The sequence below is a fragment of the Lolium perenne genome, chromosome 2 (genome assembly GCF_019359855.2).
Source record: "Lolium perenne isolate Kyuss_39 chromosome 2, Kyuss_2.0, whole genome shotgun sequence".
NCBI lineage: Eukaryota > Viridiplantae > Streptophyta > Magnoliopsida > Poales > Poaceae > Lolium > Lolium perenne.
The window spans coordinates 39,462,968-39,489,960 of record NC_067245.2 but is presented as its reverse complement, the minus strand read 5'-3'; the positions used below and the strand labels follow the sequence as shown (position 1 = coordinate 39,489,960).

The 26,993-nt window shown below is 43.5% G+C and overlaps 4 protein-coding genes across 29 annotated transcripts; 2 read left to right on the top strand and 2 right to left on the bottom strand.

The window, feature by feature from the left end:
* Window positions 1-3,514: 3,514 nt before the first annotated feature.
* On the top strand, window positions 3,515-8,157 carry LOC127331859 (uncharacterized). The gene is made up of 8 exons (XM_051358069.2): window positions 3,515-4,024; window positions 4,112-4,231; window positions 4,898-5,198; window positions 6,455-6,863; window positions 6,955-7,054; window positions 7,162-7,311; window positions 7,417-7,536; window positions 7,622-8,157. The coding sequence occupies exons 1-8, from the start codon at window positions 3,839-3,841 to the stop codon at window positions 7,979-7,981; spliced, it is 1,746 nt and encodes a 581-aa protein (XP_051214029.1). The 5' UTR covers window positions 3,515-3,838; the 3' UTR covers window positions 7,982-8,157.
* Window positions 8,158-9,261: 1,104 nt separating this feature from the next.
* On the bottom strand, window positions 9,262-18,787 carry LOC127331862 (G-type lectin S-receptor-like serine/threonine-protein kinase At2g19130). Its single transcript, XM_071825984.1, has 2 exons — window positions 17,326-18,787; window positions 9,262-10,617 (listed from the first exon to the last, which is right to left on the bottom strand). The coding sequence occupies exons 1-2, from the start codon at window positions 18,618-18,620 to the stop codon at window positions 9,411-9,413; spliced, it is 2,502 nt and encodes an 833-aa protein (XP_071682085.1). The 5' UTR covers window positions 18,621-18,787; the 3' UTR covers window positions 9,262-9,410.
* LOC127331860 (uncharacterized) lies at window positions 10,607-16,837 on the top strand. 26 transcript variants are annotated; one of them, XR_011751526.1, is made up of 10 exons: window positions 10,607-11,238; window positions 11,392-11,702; window positions 11,827-12,627; window positions 12,829-12,897; window positions 13,229-14,035; window positions 14,216-14,322; window positions 14,508-14,574; window positions 14,683-14,739; window positions 14,890-16,426; window positions 16,523-16,837. XR_011751526.1 is itself a non-coding variant. In XM_051358070.2 (6 exons), the coding sequence occupies exons 1-5, from the start codon at window positions 11,120-11,122 to the stop codon at window positions 14,735-14,737; spliced, it is 516 nt and encodes a 171-aa protein (XP_051214030.2). In that variant the 5' UTR covers window positions 10,609-11,119; the 3' UTR covers window positions 14,738-14,739; window positions 14,890-16,837. The 26 variants fall into 26 exon arrangements, 1 of the variants encoding a protein (XP_051214030.2); XR_011751518.1 differs by lacking the exons at window positions 11,827-12,627; window positions 13,229-14,035; window positions 14,508-14,574 and having other exon boundaries at window positions 10,609-11,238; window positions 11,537-11,702; window positions 14,890-14,920; window positions 15,231-15,313; window positions 16,269-16,426; XR_011751517.1 differs by lacking the exons at window positions 11,827-12,627; window positions 13,229-14,035; window positions 14,508-14,574 and having other exon boundaries at window positions 10,609-11,238; window positions 11,537-11,702; window positions 14,890-14,920; window positions 15,231-15,313; window positions 15,773-16,426.
* Window positions 18,788-26,151: 7,364 nt separating the features above from the next.
* On the bottom strand, window positions 26,152-26,730 carry LOC127328391 (uncharacterized). The gene has a single exon (XM_051354994.1). The coding sequence runs from the start codon at window positions 26,728-26,730 to the stop codon at window positions 26,152-26,154; it is 579 nt and encodes a 192-aa protein (XP_051210954.1).
* Window positions 26,731-26,993: the final 263 nt, after the last annotated feature.

Below are 26,993 nucleotides of genomic sequence, written 5' to 3'. Positions count from 1 at the left end.
GTCATTTATTTGTTTATATATCGTATGGAGACCCTCCCCTTGTGCTACCTGATCTGGAGTTTAGGAATAATCAAAAGTTCATAATTCAGAAATTACCTCCCTCGTTTTGGATTTCTGCCTGCTTCTATCGCGCGAATAGGGGAGCAACCGTGCGCAGGTCCGAGCGAAGCCGAAGGTGCGGAGCAGCCAACATAAGGGGGCGTGAGAGGGGATACCGAGTAGGTGAAGCGACGGGCAACGGTGGACGGAGCCAGGGCGGATGAGGCGGCGAGCGGAGGACCGGCGGCGGCGCTGTCTAGATCGACTGGAAAGGGGGCGCTGGTCTTGTTCGTGTGATGTGTGAAGTTCTCGCTCGCCAGGAAGAGAAACGGGGCGCTGATGGACTTCCTTTTGAACTAAGATGGGCCAATCCCGGGCCACTTCCATGATCTATATATGTAACAGGCCAAAAAATTGTTGCGTCCCGGGCCATGGCCCTTGTTGCCCGGGGCCTGGCTCCGCCCCTGAGTCACAACCCGTGCGGCCACAAAAAGACCATCGTCTGAGCAACCACTTCCTAGAACTACTAGAACCTCTTCCAGGAGAGATACCGATTCACAGTGTGAACGTGTAGAAAGACAATTGCGATACCGCCACTTGGTAGAAGTACCAGATCCATATCCACAACTAGCAACAACATAGATGACGAATATGAATAAATAAATCAAGTAGCCATTGCAGAGCCACCAGAAGTCGTAAAATTTTTACTCGCTAGAACTTATTGCATTTAACATGTTGTACTGTAAGGCCTTTTACGCATTTTTCTAGCTGCGGTTGTTGAGGCTCTATGCCTCCCTTGTTTTTTGATAACATTGCTACAGGTCAGGGCAGTGAAAATGATGATTTGGATGTAGCAGATGAGGACCCTGTGGTGCCATCCGAAAATGGCATTGTTGATAAAGGCACGTTCTTGTAATTTGTCCATTCCTTACAGAGTCTATTTTGTGTAACACCATTATTATCTCATCAGTTATTTATATGTATAGCGGTAAGGGGGCCGAACATGGGGAAATGACTGATCAAAATGACCCGTTCTCGAGAATCCAAGCAGCCCCTGATAATAACAAGAGGGAGAACAAACCAACATCAGCTCTTATCGGCGCAAAATTTGTAAGTGGTGCAACATTGCAGTCAGAAACCACATTCATGTATATACGCATTGGAAGAAGTACCGCCAAGACCCAGGGCTCCTGTGTGACGTCTTTTGTAAAATGGCGGTATTTGCAAACTGCATTCTTTTGCCTACCTTTACTGTTTTCTTAGAAATTGTCATTCTTATGCATGTTTTTCCATATCACTAGGGTAAATTTTCAATGGACACGAAGCAGTCACCAGCAAAAGGTGCATGCAACAAGCATCTTCGGAATGGTGTACGTCAATTTCGGCATAATCTGGAGAAAAAAAATACTTTGATGGCGTTCCACTTTCTGAAGTGCCGACTGAAAGTCCTGTTGCCAGTACGACTCACGAGGATTGGCGCCGGCTTGTGAGCACCGAAAGTCTCCCCACAACATTGTCAGTCTATTTTTTAAAATCAAAGTTTTTACTTGTACATGCATATGCATGTATAGTGTTAGTAATTCTACCATTGATGCAGAGAATCAGCAGTATAAATAAAAGCAACCGTTCTAAGGTTCTTCTCCATCAAACAACTGGGTCGCGTAGCTACACTGCACACGTGAAAAATCTGGTAAGTCAAGACATGTGTTGTTTATAGAATGATAGAGTACACAATTCTATCAACACGCTGGATGAGTATATACTACGTAGCTTGTATTTTGCTAAATGCATGCGCTGATCTTTTAAATCACTTATTGCGTTCGTACATGTTTGGCATAGATAGTTAATATATCTAACTTCTGGTATCATTTCCATGATGCTCACTTTGCGAAGAAGGTATATTGCTTAGTTCTGCGATGGATAGCTAAGGTGCATTTTAAACTAAATTCCTTTTTTGGTAGGTAGCCGTTTGTAGGAGCTTTTATGCACATCGTTACCTGCGCTAAAGTCTGCAGATTCTTTTTTACAATATAGATGTTCTGCATCGAACTGCTCTAAATAGTGATTAACTTGCACATGCATCAATATATAACATCGCACATATTATTGATTATTCACAAAATCCTTTATAAAACCTATAAGCTGGCTGCATGTATGTGTTTGTTTACAGGGAGACTCGTACATGGGTAAACAACCAAGTCACGTGGATCTGTTGAGGGAGACACACCGCAAGAAGACAACTGCTACTCCTCTGATGTACAACTTGTTCTTGTGAGTAAGCATTTAATGAGTTATCGCTGAAACGAAGTTTATACATTGCTTCATCTCACACAAATTTGTCTTATATCTTTATTGCTAAACAAGGCTGAGATTGAAAAAGAGATATCTCAACCTACACCAGATGGAGAGCGAAAGAATGAGATCCATGTTTTATTCGAGGTCCTTCATAAGAGAGTAAATATGTTTCTTCAGAATGTGGGACTCAAGCATAAGCCACCGCGATCAAATATGAGCACCCTAGCTGATTTACTGGAGACATAGAGGAGGGGAAAAGCGGGCCATCAAGATCTTGTCGACTCCCAGAGTGCTAATCTATTTGAGCTTAACAAAAAGGTACATGAATCGAGAGAGAGGCAGGTTGCCCTTGAGGCAAGGCTTGAAACGTTTACCGGGTTTGTGCTCGAGTAAACATGGTGAATTGGTGGTGCTATGGTGGTATTTTGGGCTGGTGTTCTTGCTTTGGCATCGAATAAACGCATTTGGCATGCGGACACTTGCACGCAATTTCCGGCGCATTCTTTTTGCTCGGCCAAAAGCTTTTCATTTCTCAGACCCACGCTTTTCGTTTCTCGGCCTAAGTTTAGCGACCCACGCTTCCGCCGCGCCACCTCCCGTGTGATTGATCTCCGCCGGGGCCACACAACTCATAGATTAGATCTTGTTATTGAAATTTTCTCACCCGGTTGTTTGACCGGTGTATCTTCTTCTTTTGCCAATCATAGATCGGATTGCGTCGTCTACCGCCGCATGTCGTCAACACGCGTCTCTACTCCAACCTCAGCGCTGACTCATCTCGGGCTATAGCCGCGACCTCCCAAAACGCTATAGCCCGGCTATTTAAGAACTTTGACACCTTTAACCGCACTATAACAGTTACCCACATCATGGGGAAAGGCTATAGACAGCTATAGGCGGATATTTAAAACAGAGTTATTTCTGAGCTTCACTCAAATATTTTGCAACTTTGTGTGAACCTATCTTTGCACGGACGAAGCCAATAAAATTTTCGCTGTCCAGTTGGGGTACCTGGGTGCCGAGTCTTCTCTCTGACGATCGACGGGTGTTGAGCTGATAACAAGCAGCTGATGACAAACACGCAGTGCTCTGTCTGGAACGCGCGCAAGAAAAGAAATTTTGTCATCCGTAGGAAACAGCCAACATCAACACCAACCCCTGAAGACCTGCACATATTTCTGCTGCCTGAACAAAAAAAAAGTTAAATTAAAGAGGATTCAGGGATTCACGGGTACGTATAAATTCTGGAGCCATACGCTCATATGTTCAACCGCGGCAGAATTGAATTGAAGCCGCTCATATGCGTTTCATGCGTGTGATGCCGCTACAGTCCGTTTCCGTGAAACCTCCCTCCCTCTCTCCATCCTCCTCTTCGCATGTGATCCAGTTCTTTGCTTCTCGCTCTCTATCTCTAGTCCTGGTCTCCAGCTCATCTCGCCGGCCACCATCTGCTCTGCTTCCTCTGGAAGCGGCAGCCCGTGCCGTGGTAGAGTACGCAAATTGAATGGGGTTGCCGCCGGCCACGCCGACGCCATCACGAGGCGCCTCCACCGCCGGCAGTTACCCCGTGCACCTCCACCGGAGGCGAGGCTTAAGAAGGGCGGCCAGGGCGCGGAGCAAGATGAAGCTCGCGTACTTCCTCATGGACGACGAGGAGCGGCGCTGCAAGACGGACGAGCTGCAGTTCGAGGTCACTCACCCTTCTCCTCTACTAGGAATCGTCAAGATTATACCTATGGTCTCTGCTGTTCATGAATCACGATCGACGCGCGTGCAGGTGTCGGAGCTGGAGGCGGTGCTCGAGAAGGAGAAGCGGCTCAACAGAGTCCTGCACTGCTCGCTCCAGGGCCGGAACGTCGTCTGCCATTGCTGCCTCTCCGCCTTGGTTCCAACAAAGGTAATTACTACTAGGATTTACATGCATGGCAAGTCCATTTATATTTACTGTCTTTCTCTGAAAAGTTTATTCTGGGAAAAAATTTATGTTTCGTACTCTGAATTTTTTCTTACCGACATAAAACTGTTCCAGACATTCAGTTTCAAACATAAGCATCATCACATCATAGTCAAGTGCAAACGCAACATCGCTTCATGTTCAGTGCAGTAGTTAGTGTCCCTCCAAGGATTAAACAGTCACATATGCTCAGTCCTGCCTGCTACAGATCTTATCATAATAGACAGCAGAGAACATCAAAGTACTATTTGCGCATTGCGTCCCTACAATGGCAGATTTGTCCGCAGATAACCACCACCATCATCTACCACACCTGATTTCCTTGGATTCCTGCCATCTGGTACATCGTCAATCAATTGCACCTGTACGGCGGTCTGCTTACATGCCTATCAAACACGCCATGCCATGCCACGTCACTAGCTTACACATCACAATTCGGTTGATTGGGGGATCTAAGATCTACTGTGATTAAACATTAAACTACCAATTCCTTCTCTGATCAAATTGCATTTCATTCTTTTTCTTCAGCAGTGACTTTATTATGCAGCATGTTAGTTTTGTGATCACTGAAAATGTTGGTATTAATCACTTTGCTATGCATTCGTGTAGATAAGGGGGCTCCTTGCGGAGCTAGCGATCATCGAGGATGAGATATTTTACCTCGAGAAGAAGGTCGACGACCTGCGGCTACGTCTTCGCCGTGAGCGCAATTGGACAGAACGCTGCATTCTCCAGCAGCGACAGCAGCATAATTGGCTGCAACAGAATTGGCGGCATTCCGGTGGTCCCAGAGAGATCGATGGTGGAGGACAACAATTTCCAATGCTGCCTTATCGAGGCAGCCAAGAGGAACGTGAAGTTAATATTGAGCGTGGGAGCAAGGCTTCCGGTGGATCTGTCTCTACACAAGGTACACACTGACATGTTCAGCAGACGCAGTTACACTTCTCATAAGTTTGTCGTCTTTGATCACTCTGGTAAGCTCATCTGTTTGAAAGGATTCCTTATTGGTTCTATATATAGACCACAAACGATCAACTTGATTTTTGTTTTTGTTGTCATGGCAAAATTAAATCAGAAATAACAACTTTTTTTTTTCGAAATGGGGTATCAGCCTCTGCATCAATCGATGCACACAGCTCTCTTTATTACCCAAAGTATCAAGATATCAAGTATCAAAGTTTTACAACTCAAAGATCATACAACGTGTACACATAAACTAGCCAACGAAACAGTATAGTGACACGTTTATTCATCTTGAAGTCGTTTAGTAGGTCGCCAACCAGCCTGGCTGTAAATAGCCTATGCCACCGCTTCCAGCCGGCGGCATCTAGCATGCATAGGCTCTCGTTGCGCCTCCGGCAGTAAGAGAGACCAGTCGTGGATCCAGTGTGATACCATACGGATAACCTGTAAAAAATTCTCATTTGTATTCCTGTTAAAGACAATGTCATTACGGCTATTCCATGTAGCCCACATCAACGCGCTAAAACCAATTCTAATTCTAACTTTAGCCGTCTTACCCACCCCATTTAATCAGTTCCCGAACATGTTTGTGACATGAGTCGGTGGGGGTATATTAAAGGTAAACTGAATAACTCTCCAAATAAGCTTTGCGAAGGGACAATCAAAGAACAATGATTTATTGATTCCGATGGATCACAGAACACACATTTCCTACAACCATTCCAATTTCGGCGAGCTAAATTCTCTTTGGTGAGGATAACTTTTTTATGAAGAAACCACATAAAAATCCGAACATTTAGTGGTATCTTAAGCTTCCAAATATATTTACGAAGAAAAATTGTATGACCATTCATATAGTCCGCGTACATTGACTTAACCGAAAAAGATCCAGAAGTTGTTAACCTCCACACCAAGGCATCCTTCTCGTCGGACAAGGAAATAAACATAAGTCGTTGGACCAAATCGATCCAAGCAATCCACTTATTTCCTATCAAAGACCTTCTAAATTTTAAATTCAAAGGTCTATTTGTGACAACATCAACGACTAAAGCGTTCTTTCGTCTGACAATATTATATAACAACTGAATCAACGTTATTTCATTTCGGAGGCAAAACATCAACAACTTCTTTTATAATTGAAAATAAAATAAATGCAAAACAAGATAATTTCTGATGTTTGTGTTTGAAATGTTTGAACAGGTGAGGAAGTTGAGCAGGTCACAAGAAGAAGCCACTCTACAGGAAATATAAAACCCCCTGAAAGAAAAATTTGCTTGAGCAGTCCCAACAAGCTGTCAGAGGAGCTGATAAAGTTGACGGTGACCATCTTCCACAAGATCAACAAAACAACTCATCATGCAGCAGAGCTGGAGCTGAGCAGCATGCCGAAGCTCAACATCACCTCGTGCATAGGCTCTTCTAGAAACCTTGCCCCCAAGTCGTCGTCCTCGTCGAGCGATGGCGTGAAGAGCCGTGCATTGCCGCCGCGTGAGTACGGTGGTGGCGAGAGGGAGACTAGCGGAGGTTGCAAGAGGTTCGTGGAGTTCACACGGAGCTCATTTGACGCAAGCCGCGTGTCGTCATGTCTCGCTGACATCAAGAACTTGAGGTGAGAGAGACTCAATCGCCATTATTGCATTGCAGTGCTTGATCAACTTTTCTAATAAGAACCCCGTCATCTTCGTTCCATGTTTCTTCAGAGTGTTGATGAACAAGCTTTCCACCGTGGATCCGAGTTTCTTGACCAACAAGCAGAAACTGGCCTTCTGGCTCAACATTTACAACTTCTGCGTGATGCATGTACGACAATTATTAATCTAAGCTAATTAGTAATTATTATCAACACAGCAACATCTATAATTGACGAGCCTAATAAAACAAGGATAAATTACATGATATATTTTCAGGCATTTCTTCAACATGGTCTGCCTCCATCGGCAGACAAGCTACTGTCGCTGCTAAACCAGGCGTCCGTGAATGTGGGAGGAACGGTGTTGAATGTTCTGTCCATCGAGCATCTCTTCCTCATGCAATCCCCTGATCAAGGCAACAAGGAGGTAACTAATTCACAATTTTTCAGATGAATTGTGCAACCTGATTGATATTCTTCTTACAAATTCGGCAAAATAATATTATTTAACCTGAACATTTGGGATGAATAGTTGAGTGAGAAAAGGATGATGACGGAAGGGGAGATGGATCTGCAGCTCAACTACGGTCTTGGGTACCCTGAACCGAACGTCGTCTTTGCGCTCTGCAAAGGCAGCCGCTCCTCACCACCTGTATGCGCAAATTATTTGGCATTAGTCTTACTCAATCCGCTAATGTTAAACTGTTCACGGCAACCTGACCAAGAAAGAAGTGCAGGTCCGGGTGTACACGGCGGAGGAGGTGTCAAGCGAGCTGGAGGAGGCGAAGGTGGAGTACCTGGAGCGGTGTGTCCGGGTCGTCCAAGCCGCTGGTGCGAGGAGGAAGAAGACGAAGGCGTCAACGACGATCATGCTGCCGAAGCTATTGTATTGGCACATGCGATGCTTCGCTGACGACGTGGAGTCGCTGCTGGAGTGGGTCCACAGCCAGCTCCCTCGCTCCACTAGTGCGCTCGAGCTGAAGAGAGCCATTAGGGACCTCCTTCTCCACCGCGACAGACCCCCAGTGCCGGAGAAGATGGTGGAGATCGAGCCCTATGAGGCAGAGTTCCGCTACATGTTGCCAGTGGTCTGGTGAATGCACGCTTGTCTCCTGTCGGCCATCAGCTCTGGTGTCACTTTATTTAGTGTATGTATTTAAAGATGTTATCCAGATTCTATGTATATACGGAAACTAGGAGAAAATAAATACTTCACTATTATACTTACTTTTTAAGGACCTAAATAATATTAAGCTCTACTTTGGATCGGATTTGGAAAGCATGGCCAAGCGGTAAGCGGGGGTGGAGAAATTTCTGTACATAACAATATGTAACATTCTAAAAACTAGAGAGGATGCGTGATTACACCCATTATAAGACTAGTTAGTATTCCTCTGTTTTTAAAATATAAAATGTTTTGGTAGGCTATTTTAATATACCAAAACATCTTAAAATAAGGAATTCTACTGTTTACCTCGTAGTTGTGTATATGTGACACACGTTGCCCTATTTAGTGGAATTTCTACCAAACTATGCCATTGTGGAGACTTTAAATACGATTCTACGCCAATTTAGCATTTTACTTGCTTTTGTTAGATAGGACCGATGTGTCACGCCGATGTGGCATGAAAATTGTGTAATGAATGGATGGTGTCACGGACGATCATGTGCCGGTTTCTCTTATCCATTTGTTTCATTCCTCGTAATATTTTTGAACCCGGTCACCACCTAATACCTTGCACAATGGACATGCACTAGACAATAAGGATCCAAACCTTCTAAAATACATAATCTAAACATTTTCCACTAAATGGGTAATTAGTGTCACAAATGTATAACTTAGGTGGAAAATTGGAATTCACTCTATATTTTAAAATCAGTGGTATTACTTAGTACTGTATGTATGTTGAAAATAAACACACCAGATGGAAATGGAAATACTTGCTCGCAAGAAATGTTTGAAAGATTTTTCAGGTGAAAGGATGTTATCATTATCACCAAGAATGAGGGTCCAATTTTGCAACATTCCCAGTATGCGAAAATGTATTTTACTCTCATAGAGGGGAACTACATGATTTCAGCCTAGAATAAGAGCAAGACATCTTTAAAATTGGTCTTCTGATACACAATTGTTTCTCTAAAACTTCATTACAAATGTTACTACACGATCTTGATTAAAAAATTACAAAGCAAAGGCCACAATATATGTTAGTTTTTTTTCGTCGATATGGGAACGCTGCCCCGGCCTATGCATCAATCGATGCACACATCCATCAATATATGTTAGTGAAGGCAAAGAGTCCACAAAAAAAAATGTTGACACTAATATCTACCTGAATGCGGGAATCTTTCCCCTCACTAATTCGAAAAAAGTAAATTAGAGGCATCATGTATTTGCACAATTTCCTTCCTTTATTATTACACAATACGAGGTCAAGTTTTGCTGAAATAAAAATTAGTAACACTGATCGTGACTTAGATTTGTAAATCATTACACTCAAGTTCTTTTTTTGAAAGCTCTTACACTCAAGATGAATTAGAGTGTTTAGTTATAGCTGCAAGTAGTCTTGGCATCGGAAGCATATCAATTTCCTGGAGACCCTCAAGAACCCGAACAACTTCACCCATCGATGGCCGATCAAGCTCATTGTCTTGGATGCACCATAATGCGACTTTGCAAATCCGTTTGGCCTGTTCCTCATTGAAGTCTTCATGTAACCGTGGATCCACCAAACTATGCATATCTCCCTCGTAAAGTTTGCTGACAACTAGCATGGGGAAATATTCAACATGATCATTGTTGTCCGAATGTGCTTCAGGAAAATTCCTCTTTCCTGATATGATTTCAAACAATACCATGCCAAAGCTGTAAACATCAACCTTTGGTGTAACGGCAACTCCACTCAGCCACTCCGGGGCAAGATAACCTACTGTTCCTCTGAATGTAGTCAGGACTCGGCTAAAATTTCTTCCCACAAATGCTGCCATTCCAAAGTCAGCAATTTTAGGAAAAAATGATGCATCTACAAGTATATTTTCTGGCTTAATATCACAGTGTATGATGCATTCGTGACAACTCTGATGCAAGTAGGACAATCCTCTAGCAACTCCTAGGACTATCTGGTACCTTGTGTCCCAATTTAGTACGACATTGTTCTTAAAAAGGTGACCATCAAGAGATCCATTTGACATGTGTTCATACACAAGTAACCTATTATCACCTTGGCTGCAGAAACCAATCAATTTGACTAGGTTGACATGGTGGATCAATCCGATTGAGCTCACCTCGGCTCTAAATTGCTTCTCTCCCTGGCGTGCACCATCAAGCCTTTTCACTGCTATTGTAGTCAAATCACTTAACACTCCCTTATATACAGAACCAAAACCACCTGTTCCCAGCTTTTCAGAGAAGTTTTTAGTAGCATGAGATAAATCGGTGTATCTAAACGCTATAATACCAGTAGTGCCCTGATTGCAATATAGTGGCGAACCACACCACCTGAGTTTGTTCCTCCAAATCACTAACAAGAACATGAGCATTAGTAACACAAAACTACTAATGCTTGCAGCCATAACAACTCCAACATTTGGTTTTCTTTTGTCCTTTTGCAAAATTGGCTCATCTTTGGCAGCAAGACGAAGGTAAAGAGTATCTTCAGAAGAAATTTCAATGTCATCGTTCAAATTTACACCAAGCAGTTTCCCATGCCAGACAGAGCATATGCTGTTATTGAGAGATATAATAGATGCCCCCCAACGGGGGACTCACAGGGCATCCACCGCGATTGCCGCTCATGGCCGTCGAATCGCGGCTCAGAGGGAATCTTGGCCGTCCACTCGTTTTCGCTGTCTGGTATAAAACGCCTCCCCCACGGTGAAAACCCTAGCCCACCGCTGCCCAATCCCCCGCACGCTTCGCTCCCCCAATCCCCTCTCGCTTCTCCTCCTCCAACCCGCTCCGTCCTCGCCGCCGCCACCACTGCCGACCACGTCCTCTCCTCCAACCCCTACCCCAACGCCTAGGCAGCCCACCGCTCGCGGTCGAGAAGAAGGAGTCCTCACGGTCGTCGAGCTGCCGCCCCACTCCCATCCGCCCTCCCGCCGCTCGCGGTCGAGAAGAGGGAGCCCTCGCGGTCGTGGAGCTGCCGCCCCGTTCCCATCCGCCCTCCCGCACTCTTGTGTTGTCCTCGGGGCAGGACGTCCGCGCCTCCGGTGGATGGGAGCGGTGGTGCACCATGGCGTGCAAACGGCACCCTCTCGGAGCTGGGCATGGAGCCCCGGATCAAGACATGGAGACCCGAAACCGAGCTCGCCTTCACGAAGACCTCCTCCAGGGTGAGATTGAGACACACAGGTGAGGCCTTTTTTTTGGCTAGATCTGGGGAAGGAGGCGAGGCCGGTGAAGCAGCGTCCGAGCTTCACCGAAGTATTTGTTTTGTTTCAAGATTCGTTTCATCTACTTTTCATGAACAAAAACCGGTGGATTTTACACTTGACGCATGTGTAGCCGTGCTGATCTCCTCTTTCCAAGCCCATCTTCATGGCAGCAATTAGAATCATGGGCAGCGTGGAGTTCCAGGACGAGTGAGCTACACGAGTGCGTCCATCAGATTGGAACGGGTTAGTCTGAGAGCTGTTGCTGCTTCGAGCAGGGGCGGCAGGGGGAGAGGGCGATTTGCAGCACCAGCTATTCAGGCCTGTCGGCGGGGTGGCATCTCAGGTAGCTGCAGCGGCAGCAACATCATCAAACGGTGGGCTGCTGTGAGATTGGCTCATTTAGTGCAAGTCTGGAAAGCAGGCGGTCTTCTTTCCAAGCAGGTATTATATCCAAGTCTGACAGCTCTTTTCATGTGCCGATTTGCTTTGAGCCACTTAGTTTGCTGAATTTAGCCATTTTTGTTCTGCCACCTTACAACATTAGTTCTAATAAATTTTTATATAGGGTCAGAGGAGTGCTTATTTAGGGTCAAAGGAGAGATATTATGATTCATGAATCTTGGTATTTCCAGCAAAATTTACATACTTATTAGTTATTTTAGTTAAGGGCTACGGTAAAGTAGGATGAGTCATTTTCATCTCCCTTTCATGGATTATTATCAACTACTATTAGCAGACGGAAATGCAACATCATTAAGCATACATGACATGTTAGGCAAATAAGATAAACTGTGTAGTTTTTTTGACTGAACTATGAATATGTGTGATGACTTAATATTTTCTCTATAGTAGTTATGGGTATCTCAATGAGAAAAGACTCTTTATGGTATCTCATTGAGAGAATACTCTTTATTTGAGTCTCGGTTAACCTATTGTGCGATTGGTTTACTTTCTCATCAAATGCGAACCACGTATAGTTAGTACTTATGCAGCAACTCTTTAGACGAGTTATCAATAATATTTTCTATTTAAAAAATCTAATTGGGTTGCACATTTCCTGTACCAAGATTTAAGCTTCATTGTTGATCACTCTTTTGATTGCTTCACTTTTTTTCTTCTACGGGTCCTACATCCCTTTGTACTTTTGGTGCCATATGTTTGGAGCTGAATGTTACCATTTCATGGTACCTCGCTAACTTTGTTCAAGTTATGCTACTGACAATATGCATTATCCTTTAGCTGTTCTCTTTTGCCTAAAATATATGCTAAGTTGTAAATTTACTCCACTCACTCTATCTATGATATGCGTCTATTGTTTTAGTTCCCTGATGATCCCACATGATGTATCAAATAGAAGACACGAAGGGTAATAAGTTGTCTACACATACCTTGCAAATAGTAATGTGCTGTTGTACAATTAACTGAATGCCGCATTTTGGTTCCTGCATGTTGCCTAGAATTTTCCTTTGTTTTGTTTGTAAAACCTGGTTATCCTTTCACAATTTATCACTCTCTTGAAAAATGATCGCAGCTAAATCACCCTAATGATTACTTTATTTCTAAGCAGCTTACAAAAGTCCCAACTCTCCGGCTGAAGGAACTGAACAACAATCAAATTTTCGTAGCCACAACAAGAGTAAGTGTCCTTTTTTTGGAAATTACTTTTCTTATTGTACCTACCAAACTTGCATACACTAAGTGGAACATTCTTTTTTATGTGATGTCTGATTTATTCTCTAAGCGTGCTTCTCTTTCAATCAATGGAAGAGGGGCTTCTTATGCTTGAGTAAATGAACCCGAAATATCCCTATATGAAGATATATTTTTAAGTTGATGTGCATTTTGTCAACCCTCATACCGTGTTATTCAATATTTTTTTTATCTCAAGGTTGTCTTTTCTCTGAACTGTAAATGGCATCAGGGTTTTTAAGTTGATGCTTCCTCTTCATGTCCATGTTGTCTTTCAGACACAGCGCATGGCACTTCGTGGCGATGTGATCGTAGTTTCGCTGCTACTGCTTGCCTCTCTTTAGGATATCGTGAGGAGTGGTCTCTGCCCCTTTGTGAGGCTGCAGCCACGTGACGTGTAGTTCTCAGTTTCGATATATATTGGTAGAATGCTTACTGTTGGCGTGTAGTTCTCAGTTTTTTGGACTTCACAGATTGTTTACTGGTTCTCTGTGGTACATCTGTTTATCCCCATTGATAAATTCCATTCTTGAAAAGTTGAGACATTTTCATGTTTGAATATGCAATGTAATTGGCTCTTGGTTTGTTTCGATGCTTGTTTGTACATTGATTTAACGGATTTTTCTTGATCCTTTTATTGACTATAGATGACAGAGCTCCTGCTATTATTATTGAAAAATAACTCAGGAAAGGGAAACTTAATTAATTAGATGTATGTGCATTGCATGATGTTATGTAATGGTGTTAAAGGAATCTCTGCAATAGGTTCAGATCAAGCCAAGCATCTGCTCTTATTTCTTTTGTTCCCCTTCAGTTCAGATTTTAGAATCATCCCTCCACATGTTTCCTCATTAGCTGATTTCTACAATATTTATTTTGCAGTTTCGGCATATTAATCATTTTTATACACATAGAAATCTTCAGGGTGTTTTTATTTATAATTTACATTCCCTCATCAGTTAAGATATAATTTATAGGTAATTTTTGCTATGAATTTGTTGTCCTCTGATGGATTCCAGTCACACTAATGAGCTGTCCAACCATGCCAGAAGGGCAAAAGTGACAAAGTTCAAGGAAACATTGTGGTAAAGTCCCATTTGGGTCATGTTGTTTGTTTTATCTAATTCATTTTTGATTGAGTCTGGGTGCTTAATGAATGGTCTTAGAGATTAATGGAGGGCGAAAGTGTATGGAATTAATAGATAAAATAGTTCTCATGTCATGGAATCAAGATACTGAACAATCTGCTAACCTGTAAATATCAGATATTCTGCCATAGGCCACCAGATGAAGAAGAGTTGTATCTTGAAAAACCACTTCGCCGTCACCCGACAGGATTGTGCTACTCCAACACTACTACTTGGATGCTAAGGTAACACCTCTCAGCAATTAGTGGTTGTTATGGTTGTGGTGGCCATGATGACAATTACGTGTGTTTAAGATGACAATTGTGTTGTTATTTACTCAAGCTATGGTATTTCTTTTTATTATTAGTGTCCCCCCCCTCCCACAAAATTCTGATTTACGTTGTTCCTCCCTTGCTATTTGTAAATCTAGGTGATTTTCTTGCAGCAACCCATCGTGCGTTAAAATTCGCTTATCTGAGCTATGGCAAGATATGTAGGTATGCCAATTCAGCCTCAATCATATTAATGCCTAAATCTGCATATTTGGAGGCGTCCATGCCAGTGACCAAATCATAAATCCTAATATGTGTTCTTCTGTTTTGCAGATTAACTCGACTTGGAGTGCCATGGCCGATGGAACGACTAGAGCAAAGCACATGAAGGTAAGCTTATGCAGCCTTCGTAGCGTCGATATTCTGACATGCCAATTTGAAACATGGACTGAACAATGGACTTTTCAACTGCATTTTGTTCATAGCCTTGTCTAAGAATGGTGGCCGGCTGTAGCTGATCTCATTGTATCACTTTTGCAGATGCAGGTCATTGGTGCGTGTTACTCCACTGGTGAGCATCAAAGAAAATCATGAAGTTTTTTCGTAGCTGCTTCCATTGGTGAGCTCTAAAAATACTGCCACTTAAAGCGCTAGAATAACCTTGAGAGTACTACTCATTTACTCTAGCTCATCTAGGAGTTGAGGTTGGATTTATCAATGAGATTTGATTTTTGTCTGTAAGAGTTGTATGGTATGCATTATTGCATACGTCCTAGACCACATCCAACATACTTGATCTGTTTTTTTCCTCATTTTGTTTCCAATTACAGTATCATTAATCTTTGGCTTTATATTAGAAAAAATCATGCCTCCTTTTACAGACCAGAAGCATCTACGGATCCGTGAACATGCCCTCCTTTCTTTCAATCATGATGTAAAATATGTGATCGGTTATTGAAATAAGGTAAGTTATGATAAATGCATATATGTACACGTTCCGCTGCTCAGTATATATAGTGAAGTCCCATTGGCGTATGTATTATTACTTATTGTGCTTCTCTATCTAAATAGGGCTGTTTATTTTTCAGAATTATCCCTTTTTCCTTTTTTCAATGGTTTATATACTTTCCCTTAGAAAGTTGGTTCTATGTTTTTCCTCGTGCAGACATGATTTTTTCTACGAACGAAAGCACATTACGACTTCAGCAAATTTCTTACCGTAATTACTTTGAATTTTTTTATGAAAAGAGTTCATGGAATAGTTTAATGATATGATCCCTTGGCATGAACTAATCAAGAGTATTAGCTAGAACAATGACCTGAAAAATAGAAGGACCTGGGTTGCTAATCAATCGGTTATGACATAGACCTGACAGTTTACATTAGATGATTCATCCTCTGATGGCTTTGGCTACATCTCCAGAACGCATGTTGCTGGTGCATCTGTTACAAGGTGTGAGGCAAGTAATTTATGTGAAGGTTCCAACACATTCTGCAGTTTGAGGGGCCACCTGTGCATTGCATCGGATGTAGTGCGGGTGTTGTCTTCCTTCACAGAATGAGTATCTAACTCCAATTTATTAAATTGGTAACAGGGGCATTCTTCATATACATAGGTCAATAAACAATAGTTCAGGCTATTGTTGCATTGTTTGATTCAGATAAATTCAGTAGAGAGTACTTACGGAAGTAGTATCAGGTATTGCTGCATTGTCATGTATTGCTTTATTTGTCCTTCTATAATGGCCTTCATTTGTACATTTTTTTATTGCTTCCTTGGAAGAATGAGCTGAATACCTTCACTATACACACCGGTTGGTAGATTCTAGCAATGGTTTTTTTCTTCATCTTCCCTCTTTTGATATTGTTGCCGCTCCTTCCTTGGGTAATTTTTCCATCTGCATATGTTATCGAATTAGGTTACCCCTGCCATGTCCACGCCTCCTTTAGCGGCCTAGGAAATTAACTGATGTTTCGATGGATGGCTCATATTCAAAGTGCCAAATACATTCCTCCAATTTCACATATGTGAATATTTTTGTTTCGGTCAATCACATATGAAGTTAAGTGTGACCAGGTAATCTATTCAGCCATCATGTGTGCTTTGCCTCATTTCTGTATTGCTGAATAAAGTTGTATCATTCTTTTCTAAAATCTCCTACCTTTAATTCAGGTCAGGTCACTCCATGTTTGTGTCGACCCAAAAAATTGCCGGAACCTGCCAGACTATTGGTAGAAAGTTGTATTCTTCTTTTTTAAACAATGCTGAGAATTGTTTTAGGCAACCTCGGCCAATAGGAAATACATATTATTGTCCTAAAGCTGATCATATTTAGAACTTTAGGCTTCAGATAGATGTTTAGGAAGCACCACATTAATTCATGAACTCAGACTGATAATGAGTGTATTCAGTCTGCGACAACCGTGTTTTTGTTGCCAAGTCCTATAACTCCATTTTATTTGTGCTTAAAGTTTCTTTAGAAGAAAATACTGAAAGGTTTCTTAATGGCATGAGAGCACTCAACTGTTGTTGTAATGAGACATAAATAGTAGGGTGAAGGGTCATACAAGGTTACTGTTCCATCCATTGATGCGGTTCATCGTTGGTAATGAATTGTTGGTTTGATTTGTGTATTTTGTAGTGGCCAAAATTTATTATTATTTTGTTATGTGGCGATAGAGCATACCGATTTCGTAGAAACACCTTGAGGTTCTTTCTTCTTTGGACAAACTGAGTCGGTTGTAGTTATTTCTCTATTTCCTTGAATGTATGTGTGCTACTCCGTTGGTGATTTTGTTTGTTTTATCCTAATATCTTCCTATTCACTTCATTTTCTAAAAGCTAAAACATGTATTAATATTTGTGCGAAATCCACGGGATCTTCCTATTCACTTCATTTTCTAAAAGCTAAAACACGTATTAATATTTGTGCGAAATCTACGGGATCGTGCGCCAAGGCGCACATCTAAATCTAGTTATAGGAGTAAGCGGTGCAAGAGCAGGAACTGAGACAAGATTCCTCACAGTTCCTGCGAGAGGCAGCAAGGTCCGTTCTTTGCGGGTTGTAGGGCAATGTAACCTGAGAAATTGGCTGGAACATGTCTGTTGAACTTGTGGTGTTCTTGTTACTAGTGCAATATAGCGGTGAATCTCTGACGCAGCCGTGTGATCGATCACCAAACTCCCAATGCCGCGGTGACTTCTTAGAAAAGCTCTCCATGCAGCCACAAGATGGCTGTGCTTTGCCATTGCAGACCGTGAAAGGTCCGCATGTAGCAGGTGGAGTGCAGACATCAATGGGGTCGTCTAGTACAACTTGCCAAGATCCTTGGGCTTGTGACCAAATATTCAGCTTGATCTGACCAGAGATGTCTAGCGAGAGAAATGAGGAAGCTGATTCATTTGTTGAATTGTACATGTAATACTCCTCTTCCTTGTTACTAAAATAATATGGAATAACCACGCCTTTGGTTTGTGGAACCAGTTCTAGAATCTTCTTGACTCTGGGTAATAATTTCAGTATGGATGATGTTTCAGATAAATAAGTCCGATACACCAGCGAAGGTTTGCGGCGCTTGAGCATTATCCCATTGCCGTTGGTCTGCAGTTCAATGCTATAGTAGCCAAGCCCCGGATCGACGGTGCTCTTTTTCGAGATGCCCCTGCGGTTCAAGCGGGTGACCTTGTTCCAGCCAAACTTTGCACCAGGAAGCACAACGTCTGTTGGGTAGTCAAAGCTCTCCCACAACACTTGGTCAGATAATGATGTGAGAACTAGGTTCGCACTGTTCATGAGAACTACACTTGTGGTGTTTATGCTGGGTCGTATCCTGCTATTGGGTGTAATATGAGTGGACCATATAACAACTTCATCGTGGACGATGATAAGGTTGCCATTGCTTGAGATTTTGAGGTGTGTGGTCAGGTTGAGCTTGGGGTCATTGGGGATCGGCTGGTCCCTGTTGGCGACCCACACGGTAGTAAAAACTGGTATCTGGTTGAACCATATGCCGAGGTACCAGTTAGCTGTGGAGGTGATGTTGGTGAACTTACTAGTAATGGTGCTTGCGGCTGGCTGGAAGAAGCCGAGCGCGAACTTGCCGTTGCTCGAGACAAGCTTGTCCCCGACCGCAAGCGCCTGGCCTGCCGTGAGAGTATCGTTTGCAGAGGAGGAGCATGGAAGGAGGAGCAGGCCGAGTAGTATGTAGAGGGTAGCCATGCATGGGGACGAGTACCGTGAATGATAAATTGGAGAAAAGAGGAAGCTCATGAATGCACCTTGTGTGTGCTGCTACTCTAAGAAAAGAGGAAGAAGATGGTGTATGTGGTTGCTGAGCTGAACACGCACTACATATATAGGAACCATGTTGAGTTGGGTTGGCCGATGGGGAAGAAACGCCGACGACTTTGGAGTCGTCGGCTGCCACAGAGCCACTTGAAACTGGTGCGCGCGAGCCAGCTTCAACGACGCTTTCGTTACTTCTGCGAGACATGGACCATATGAACGTGACTGCCAAGAGCGCGGCCACAACATGCCGGTCGCTGGATCGTTAATTACTACCCTAGAAGTGTCACGTCCGTCCTACATCAAGTGGATGCGTCAAGATTTAACAATAATGGCAAGGTAGACTTGTTCAACCTGTTTTCTTCCCTTGAATACACGCCACAGAGGATGTGATCCACTTGCTGTCCGTGTAATATTTATAAGGGCATCTCCAGCGGCGCGACGCAAACGGACGCTGAGCGACAGTTTTCATCCGTCGTGACCGGAAATGCGTCTGGCACCACCTCCAGTGGGGCGACGCAAAGTGACCGGGCCATCCGTGGAGATGCAAACCTGGCCCAAATATGCGCCTCGGATGCGTCTCTGGCGGACACTCGGCGGACGCGGAAACTGTCCGCTCGCGTCTGGCGGACGTTTCGTCGGGCCCGCCTAGCAGCGACCCTGCGTCGATGCGTCTTCTCAAACGCGCCAGCGACTTGCGCCGCTGCGTCGCTTCGGCAGTCTGCGCCACGTTAATGGCGATGCCTCGGCTCCACCAACCACGTTAATGGCGACGCCACGCGTCCCGCGGCCACCGCATGCCGCCGGCCTATATAAAGGGGGCGCGCGTTCTTCTTCCTCATCCACTCCTCCAAAGAAACCCTAGCCGCCACAAAGCTCGGCCGTAGCGCCGCCTAGGTGTTCCTGCGATGCAGCCAAGCCCGCGAGGAAGTCCATGGCCGGTCCTGCTTGCCGGCGAGGCGGTCGAGGCCGCGGCCCTGGATGCCCCCGTGGCCGGGATAGGGGCCACCGTGGTGGAGCAGCTACGGCCCCATGCTCGCTGTCGCCTGCGCCCTCCTCGTCCTCGCAGGAGGAGCCCTGCTTCGAGTTCCTCCTCCGCATCGACGACGACCCACTCGCCATCAAGCGGCTCCCGGACAAGTTCGCCGAGTTCGTCGACGGCGTCGAGCCGACGCAGTTGCAGCTACGGGAGGCCAGCTGCAACTTCTGCCGCTGGACCGTGGAGGTCTTGTTCGACGGGCAAGGCAAGATGTACCTGCACACGGGGTGGGACAAGTTTGCCCGTGACCTCGCGCTCGAGCCCGGCTACCAGCTCACCTTCCTCTACGAGGGGGACGGCGAGATGATCGTCAAGGTGTTCGACGACACAGCCTGCCGCAGGCACTACCACACCGGCGAATCCGGCTCGGACACCGATAGTTAGAACGTCGAGTGTTTTTTCTTTGCAGCGAATCTGGCTATAGGCCAGACAAAGCCAGTAGTGGAGGTCTCTGTCTGTTCTTCCTCGGTAGAACCAACAAGGGCACCGTCTCCTCCCGCTGGATTTTCCAGTTTGGGTGATTGGGTGTGCCCTCGAATGTTCTTCCTTGGCAGCGAACATACGGAAATCAACACAACTGGTTTTTTTTTAAAAAAATTATATTTGTTTCAACCATGGTTCAAACTATGTGTTAGTTTGTGTACACCATGTTTTAAACTATGTTTTAGTTTGTGTAAAATCATGTTTCAGTATGTTATATTTGAAACTATGTTTAAATGAAGAAGAGGAAAAAAAAGGAAAAAAATAAATGTGTCGCCCCGCTGGAGCAGCCCAGACGCAAATGGACGCGCGGACAAAAACGGTCATTTTAGCGTCCGCAGCGCGACGCAAACGGATGCTAGCGGACATTAAAATGTGTCGCGTCGCTGGAGATGCCCTAAGCATGTCAAAAGCAGCTCTGTAATTGCGATAGATTTTTCAAAGCATTTTACCCTTGGTCAATGTATAGTGTAAAGTGGTTTTAAAAAGCGTGCAGTGCAGAGATGGCATATTAAAGGTTTTTCTAATTAAAGTTTGTTGAAAAAAAGGTTTGTCTAAAGTTTGGAGAGCGGTGTTTGATCGGGAGGTCCCATGCACTTTTGCATTTATTTTTTTCCAAACACAATACACGTGCATGCTCATAAACACGTGCGTACACTCCTTTTTATAAACGCACGCAAACCCTATTTCTATAAGCATTTCTGAGAGACTGAGTTTTAAAAACTTGATTTCGAGAGTCTTGAGATTAACGAAGTCACCACGGATGCCTCGCTATCGATGGAGCGTCACCTCCCTATGAAATTTATTCAGTTTTTATGAAACACCAGTGAGTGTCACTACCCTTCTAACCATCCAACCACGGGTTGGTTCTCAGTTATTGCTCGATTGCAACAAGAAATATTGCATGTAGTCCCACACCTGTACTCCTAATTTTTTTATACATGGATTTAATTTCTAGTGTTAGAATTGAAAGAGTCGTATTTATTGGATTATATATTAGACTAACAATCCATTTAAATCTATGTATTTATTTTTATAATATCTTTTAAATAAGCGTAAGAAGGATTTGTTTTGACAAAATCAAATTGAATTCTAAAACACATTCAAACATAATGTGATGCATAATACAACTAGATACAAAAAAAATGTTACCAATTTGAACTCTAAGACATCCACATAATGTGATGCATAAAGGACACATGAATAATTATAAACTAAACATTCATCCTAGGTATGGAATACTTCAAATTACCAAGTGTGTATGAACTGTAGGTAAGTGGTATTGCAGTTAGAAGTTGAAAGGCCACAATTCAAGTAAACTAACTAACCGTTGTTGTTGCCAAATATTTTCTAACCATAATGAACTAAGCTTGAAATAAAGTGAAATAAATTATTTCAAAAAAATCACACCAAGTTTCATCAAGTTTCAAAATTAAAATTTTACAAATTATGTAAAAATATTCAATATTGGTCTTATATAGTACTAGTAGGTCCTTTCACTAGAAACTTAAATATTCAAATGGCTTGGAAATTGATCTTCTTGTTCAAAAGCTATAAAAGTTTCATATTTTAAAACTAGATCTAATAGTGTAGCAAGGAGAGAATCTACTTGGCATAAATTTGTAAAATATGGAATGGGAAAAAAGCTGACTCAAGCATAGGCTTGCTTGTTATTTTTGTAACAACGGTACCTCCATGGTTGTCAGTATTCCGATATGCATCGTAGTATCTTGCAATTTTTCAATGATATGGTGACAATTCAATACGTACTGTATTGTGATGGTATCTTAATCTGATATTTTCTTACTCGTATCCCGATACATATTGTGGTATATTTATCATCCCAATATGAAGTCGATACTATATAATCCCACGTATATGGTAAAAATTAAATACACAACAGCATGGCAAGCTAAAGAGTAAAAAAAGTCTGAAATTTACTAAGTAGTTAAAACAATATGTTATCCATTAGGTTGGGCGAGATAGGTATTAGAAAGGAGTTTGCATTGCAAGAAAGCACAAAGGTAGGTGCAGACCGCCTACTTTATTATTTTATTTAATAAAGGTCTATTAAAGATTTTATATTAAAAGTTGAAGCCACTACACAACAACTACACATCTGGCAATGAGTAAAAGGCATGCCAACATGGTCTTGTGTTTCGAAAACACGAAAACCCTTCATCAAAACATCGCCAACCCCGAGACACCTTCTAAGCAAAACAGAACCGCTTATCTGGTATACCAGATTCTTAGCGAGTATTTCATGCACATGCTACAAGAGCCGTCACCTCCATCGAACCGTCTAGCAATCTTCAGGCTAAATATCCACATAAACTTCGACGTCCCTGCCGTCGACGTCACCATGACGCCAGACAACACCACCACCCTGTGTGCGTCCATCGTTGCACGCCGATCGCCGAGACCCCTCTGCACCATGCCGGTGAGACTCGTCGATGTAGAGGTAGATGACACGCCGCTCCAACATGGCCTCCACGCGAGAAATGCGTGGCCAGCAAGCCATCCACACATCCGTCAAGTCGATGAATGTATTCATAGATGACACACCCACGAGGGTGACGACGTAGACATCGCCATCATCCGATCCATGACTGTCGAGGGTTTCGGTATCCGAAGGGACATGGGTACCTCGTCAAGACCCTTGAGGTTATCAGACCACAGGGGCTAGAAGCAACGCTCCAAGCTCAACATCGACACAAGGAAGCAGGAGCAGCGCGAGAATGGCACGACAGAAAGAGACACGGTCTTTACCCAGGTTCAGGGCCCTTGTGGTGAGGTCAAACCCCTAAGTCCTGCTTTAGAGTGGTATTGATCTTGCTCCGAGAGGAGTATGGTGTACAAGGTGGTGGTGCTTCCCTTCTCAAGATCTAGATGGGACCTGCTCTAGGTAGAAGACGATGGCATCTAAAGAGCATGTACTGGGGATCAGAGAGAGACGGGTCCGAAGAAGGATCCTCTTTACTGGGCAGCTGCCCTCCCTTTTATAGAGGCATTGGCCCTCCTCCCCAAGAAAGCTTGGTAGAGGGGTAACCACAATACGACCCAGGAAAGAGGATAGTTGTCTTAACCTAACCATGGGCTTGGCCTATGGTTACACCACTTGTGGAGATAGGCCCTTCAGTCCTGGCTCGTAAGGGGCTTTACTCCCGGTTGGCCAACCGGGACTAGCCAGACGGGACTAAAGAAACGTTTAGTCCTGGCCCGGTTACTAGCCGGGACCAATGGCCCTCCATGTGGCTGGAGAACATTTAGTCCCGGCTCGTAAGGCCAACTGGGACTAACTATTATTTTTCGAAATTGTTTTTCTTTTTCTAATTTCATTTTTCTAATATTTTTTATTTTTTATTTTTTCCAATTCCTTTTTTTCTAATTGTTTGACTCGTTACTCTCACTTTGACCATTTTTAATACTATTTACACTTAATCTTTACTCAAATTCTAGACTTGGTTACATCCCGGGCAGTCACCCATCCTCACACTACTCCACCCTTAGCACTCTTAACTCATTGGTTCTTTTCTGCTGTACTCCCTCGAATGTGAGTGTACCTTGTTGTAAATACTATACCATATCAATCTTATTAACTCTTATACTTTTGTGTCAAATTTTTTAATTTTTTGATACCAAAAAAAATTATTTAAGTAAATAATAATGAATAAAATAATAATGAATTCCAATGAAAATAAAATAAGTAATAAAAGTATTTTATATTATTATTAGCAAATAATATAATATATGAATTATTCATATAATATGGCATAATTAATATCCTTAAATCTGTAAATCGCAATTGGACAAATAATATATCCATTATTATTAGAAAAAGGTGGGGAATTTTAATATGTAATAATTTTACTTTTATTCGTATTTTATTATTATTATCAAATAATATATGCATTATTCATATAATATGGCATAATTAATATCTTTAAATCTGTAAATTGCAATTGGACAAATAATATATCCATTAGTATTATAAAAATGTGATGAATTTGAATATGAAATAATTTTACTTTTATTCATATTTTATTATTATTATCAAATAATATATGCATTATTCGTATAATATGATATAATTAATATCTTTAAATCTGTAAATCGTAATTGGACAAATAATATATCCATTATTATTTAAAAAGGTGGGGAATTTGAATATGAAATTATTTTAATTTTATTCATAATTTATTATACCTACACATATTTGGAGCAGATTGTACCTACAATAGACGAAGGAGCCTACAATTGACTAACCAATAACCACTAAACTTTGATGTGCGCATTTGATATGGTATATTTTCACAATGCTTTGGGAATGGTTATGCACTTTCAGAATTCATGAAAGTTCGTGGAAACAGGGCAATATATCTATTATTTCACATTTCAAGACAGATCAAATTTATTTTCTTCTTATGTGTCCATTGAACATCTCTTCATAAAAATAGCAGGATATAGCGAAGATAGTTTCCATATCTGACCCCAAGAAGAAAATATGTACTTGATAAATAAATAATATAAGGGCCCTGGATGACATATGAAACAAGCTTCATTTCTAGCCTGGCTCTATGGAGGCGCTGCTCTCTCCCCTGCTCTCTACGCTGCTCCTCCGTCGTTGATCCTCAGCTGCTCTCTCCGCCACGAACGTCAAGTACGCGGGTCTATCCGCGGCCACTGCCTCCCGACGCAGCTCCATCTCCAGCTCCTCCCGCCGCCAACGGTGATTCAACTCCTGCCTCTGTAGCCGGAGCTGCAAACTCCGCCAAACGCCGCTGCTCGTAGACTTCATCCTGGCGTTGCGTCTCCTCCCGCTGGCGCCGCCGCAGCTCAAGCTCCTCCCACCCCTTCTACTGGTATGCCTCACGCCGCCGCCGCGCCTCCAGGAACTCCAGCCACTCCACCTCCTCCCGCTGCCGCCGCTCCGCCTCCCTCCGCGCCTCCTCGCGCACCCGCAGCCGCCGCTCCGCCTCCTAGCCCTGCCGCTCGTCCGCGACATAGGCATCTATGGTCGCCGCTAGTGCCGCCTCCTCCCACGCATCGTCCTCTACGAGTTGCGGGTCCGCCTCCACGACTTCTACGGCCACCTCTAGCGCCACCTCGTCCCACGAATCGAACATTGTGCTATTTCTCTAGGGTTTTTGCACCAATGAGGCGGGGGAGGAGGGATAATATAGACCGCCGGCGAGGCGGGAACCTCCTGCATGGTGTCGCGGCGGGAGAATTTCCCGCGCATTGTCGTGGCGGTAAAATATCCCGCGCGGTGCCCTGGCATCACTGACATGCGGCTCCCACGCCCAAAAAATTTCGCCTCGCGAGGCACCGGCGTGCCCAATTCGCGCCCTTGGCCAAGGGGCCGGCACGGGGTTGCCGACGCTTCTATTGGGCTCAAAAAATCATCGGCGTTGTTTGGGGCGCGCCGGTGTGAGCCCATTTTTTCTTCCGGCCCTCAAAACGGTATGGGGACTGCTATCGGGGGCGCTAGTGGAGATGCTCTTAAAGATGATGTAAACTGTTAGACCCATATGTATTTCTTTTTTTTTACACGCGCAGATGTTTGGTTGGTTTCCCTTTCTCACTCCGAAACTCCCTTATATTTATTTTCTACTATGGCATCCACCATTTATTATATTTATGCAGATTTTTACTAATTTATCTGGCAGTTAATATGCCGCAGCAACGCGCGGGAAGTGATATGACATAATTAATATCTTTAAATCTGTAAACCGTAATTGGACAAATAATATATCAATTATTATTATAAAATTGTGACAAATTTTAATAACAATAGAAAGATTCGATATATTGAGACGATTCATAGGTCCATACAAATATAAAATACACACACCACACCACCATCTACTCATCATCAATAATATTGAGACGATCATAGCCAAGTAGCATCCAATACCTCCTAGCCATCTTGAAGCCCAGACGAGCATCTAGAGCGATATAGTGCACTTGCTCATAGCTCAATGGAACATTGCCACATCAAAAAATCAGTTCTTCTTCTTCTTCTTCTTCCTCGTCGTCCTTCTTCGTGTTCTTCTTCTTATCCCTATTCATCTTCTTCTTCTTCTTCTCAAGTTTTGTCCTAATAGTAGAATTTGCCAGATCATACATACTCAGAATGAGATTTTTGGTGGGGTTCGGGATTATCATTTGGAGGTCGAACCCAGACAGAATATCAATTCCGTAGGAACACAACATTTCCACATCTTTGCCGATATCCGCACCACAGAATATGATGGTCTTGTCCTGCAAGAAATCCTTGAGAAGTTGTTCCACTTCATCAGCCCAAAAAATTTGGAAGACCAAATTCTCGGTCTCCACCGAGAGTTGAAGGACGGCGGCGCGCTGATTATCTCTACCCTCGCGAGGGTTGGTGAACTCGCAGTTCAAGCCCACACACTTGACTGTTGCGGTGTCGAGAAAATCCCTCTTGACGGTGCGGATCCACCTATGCACCCTTGATGCACAGAGAGTGACCGTGATCTTGAAGTGCATCTCTTCGGCTGTGAGGTAGTACACCCGAGATCGAGGAGCCGGGACACGCGCGAGCTGTTCCATTGGGGCCGGGATGGGAAAGAGCTCTTTGGGAGAGATGGCTAATGGAGGATGAAGATGTGTGGCTAATGGAGGAGATGGAGATGCATATATAGGTGAGGGAGGTGAACAATCCAGCCACCAGGTGATCAATTACCGTGGCCGGCCGCCCGGCGCCGGTGATGCGAATTACCATGGCCGGCCGACGCGCGACGATCGATTCTAGCGCGTCTATAATGGCGACGATGATTAGTTTCCGCGCGGGAACCGAACGGTTTGACTTCAGT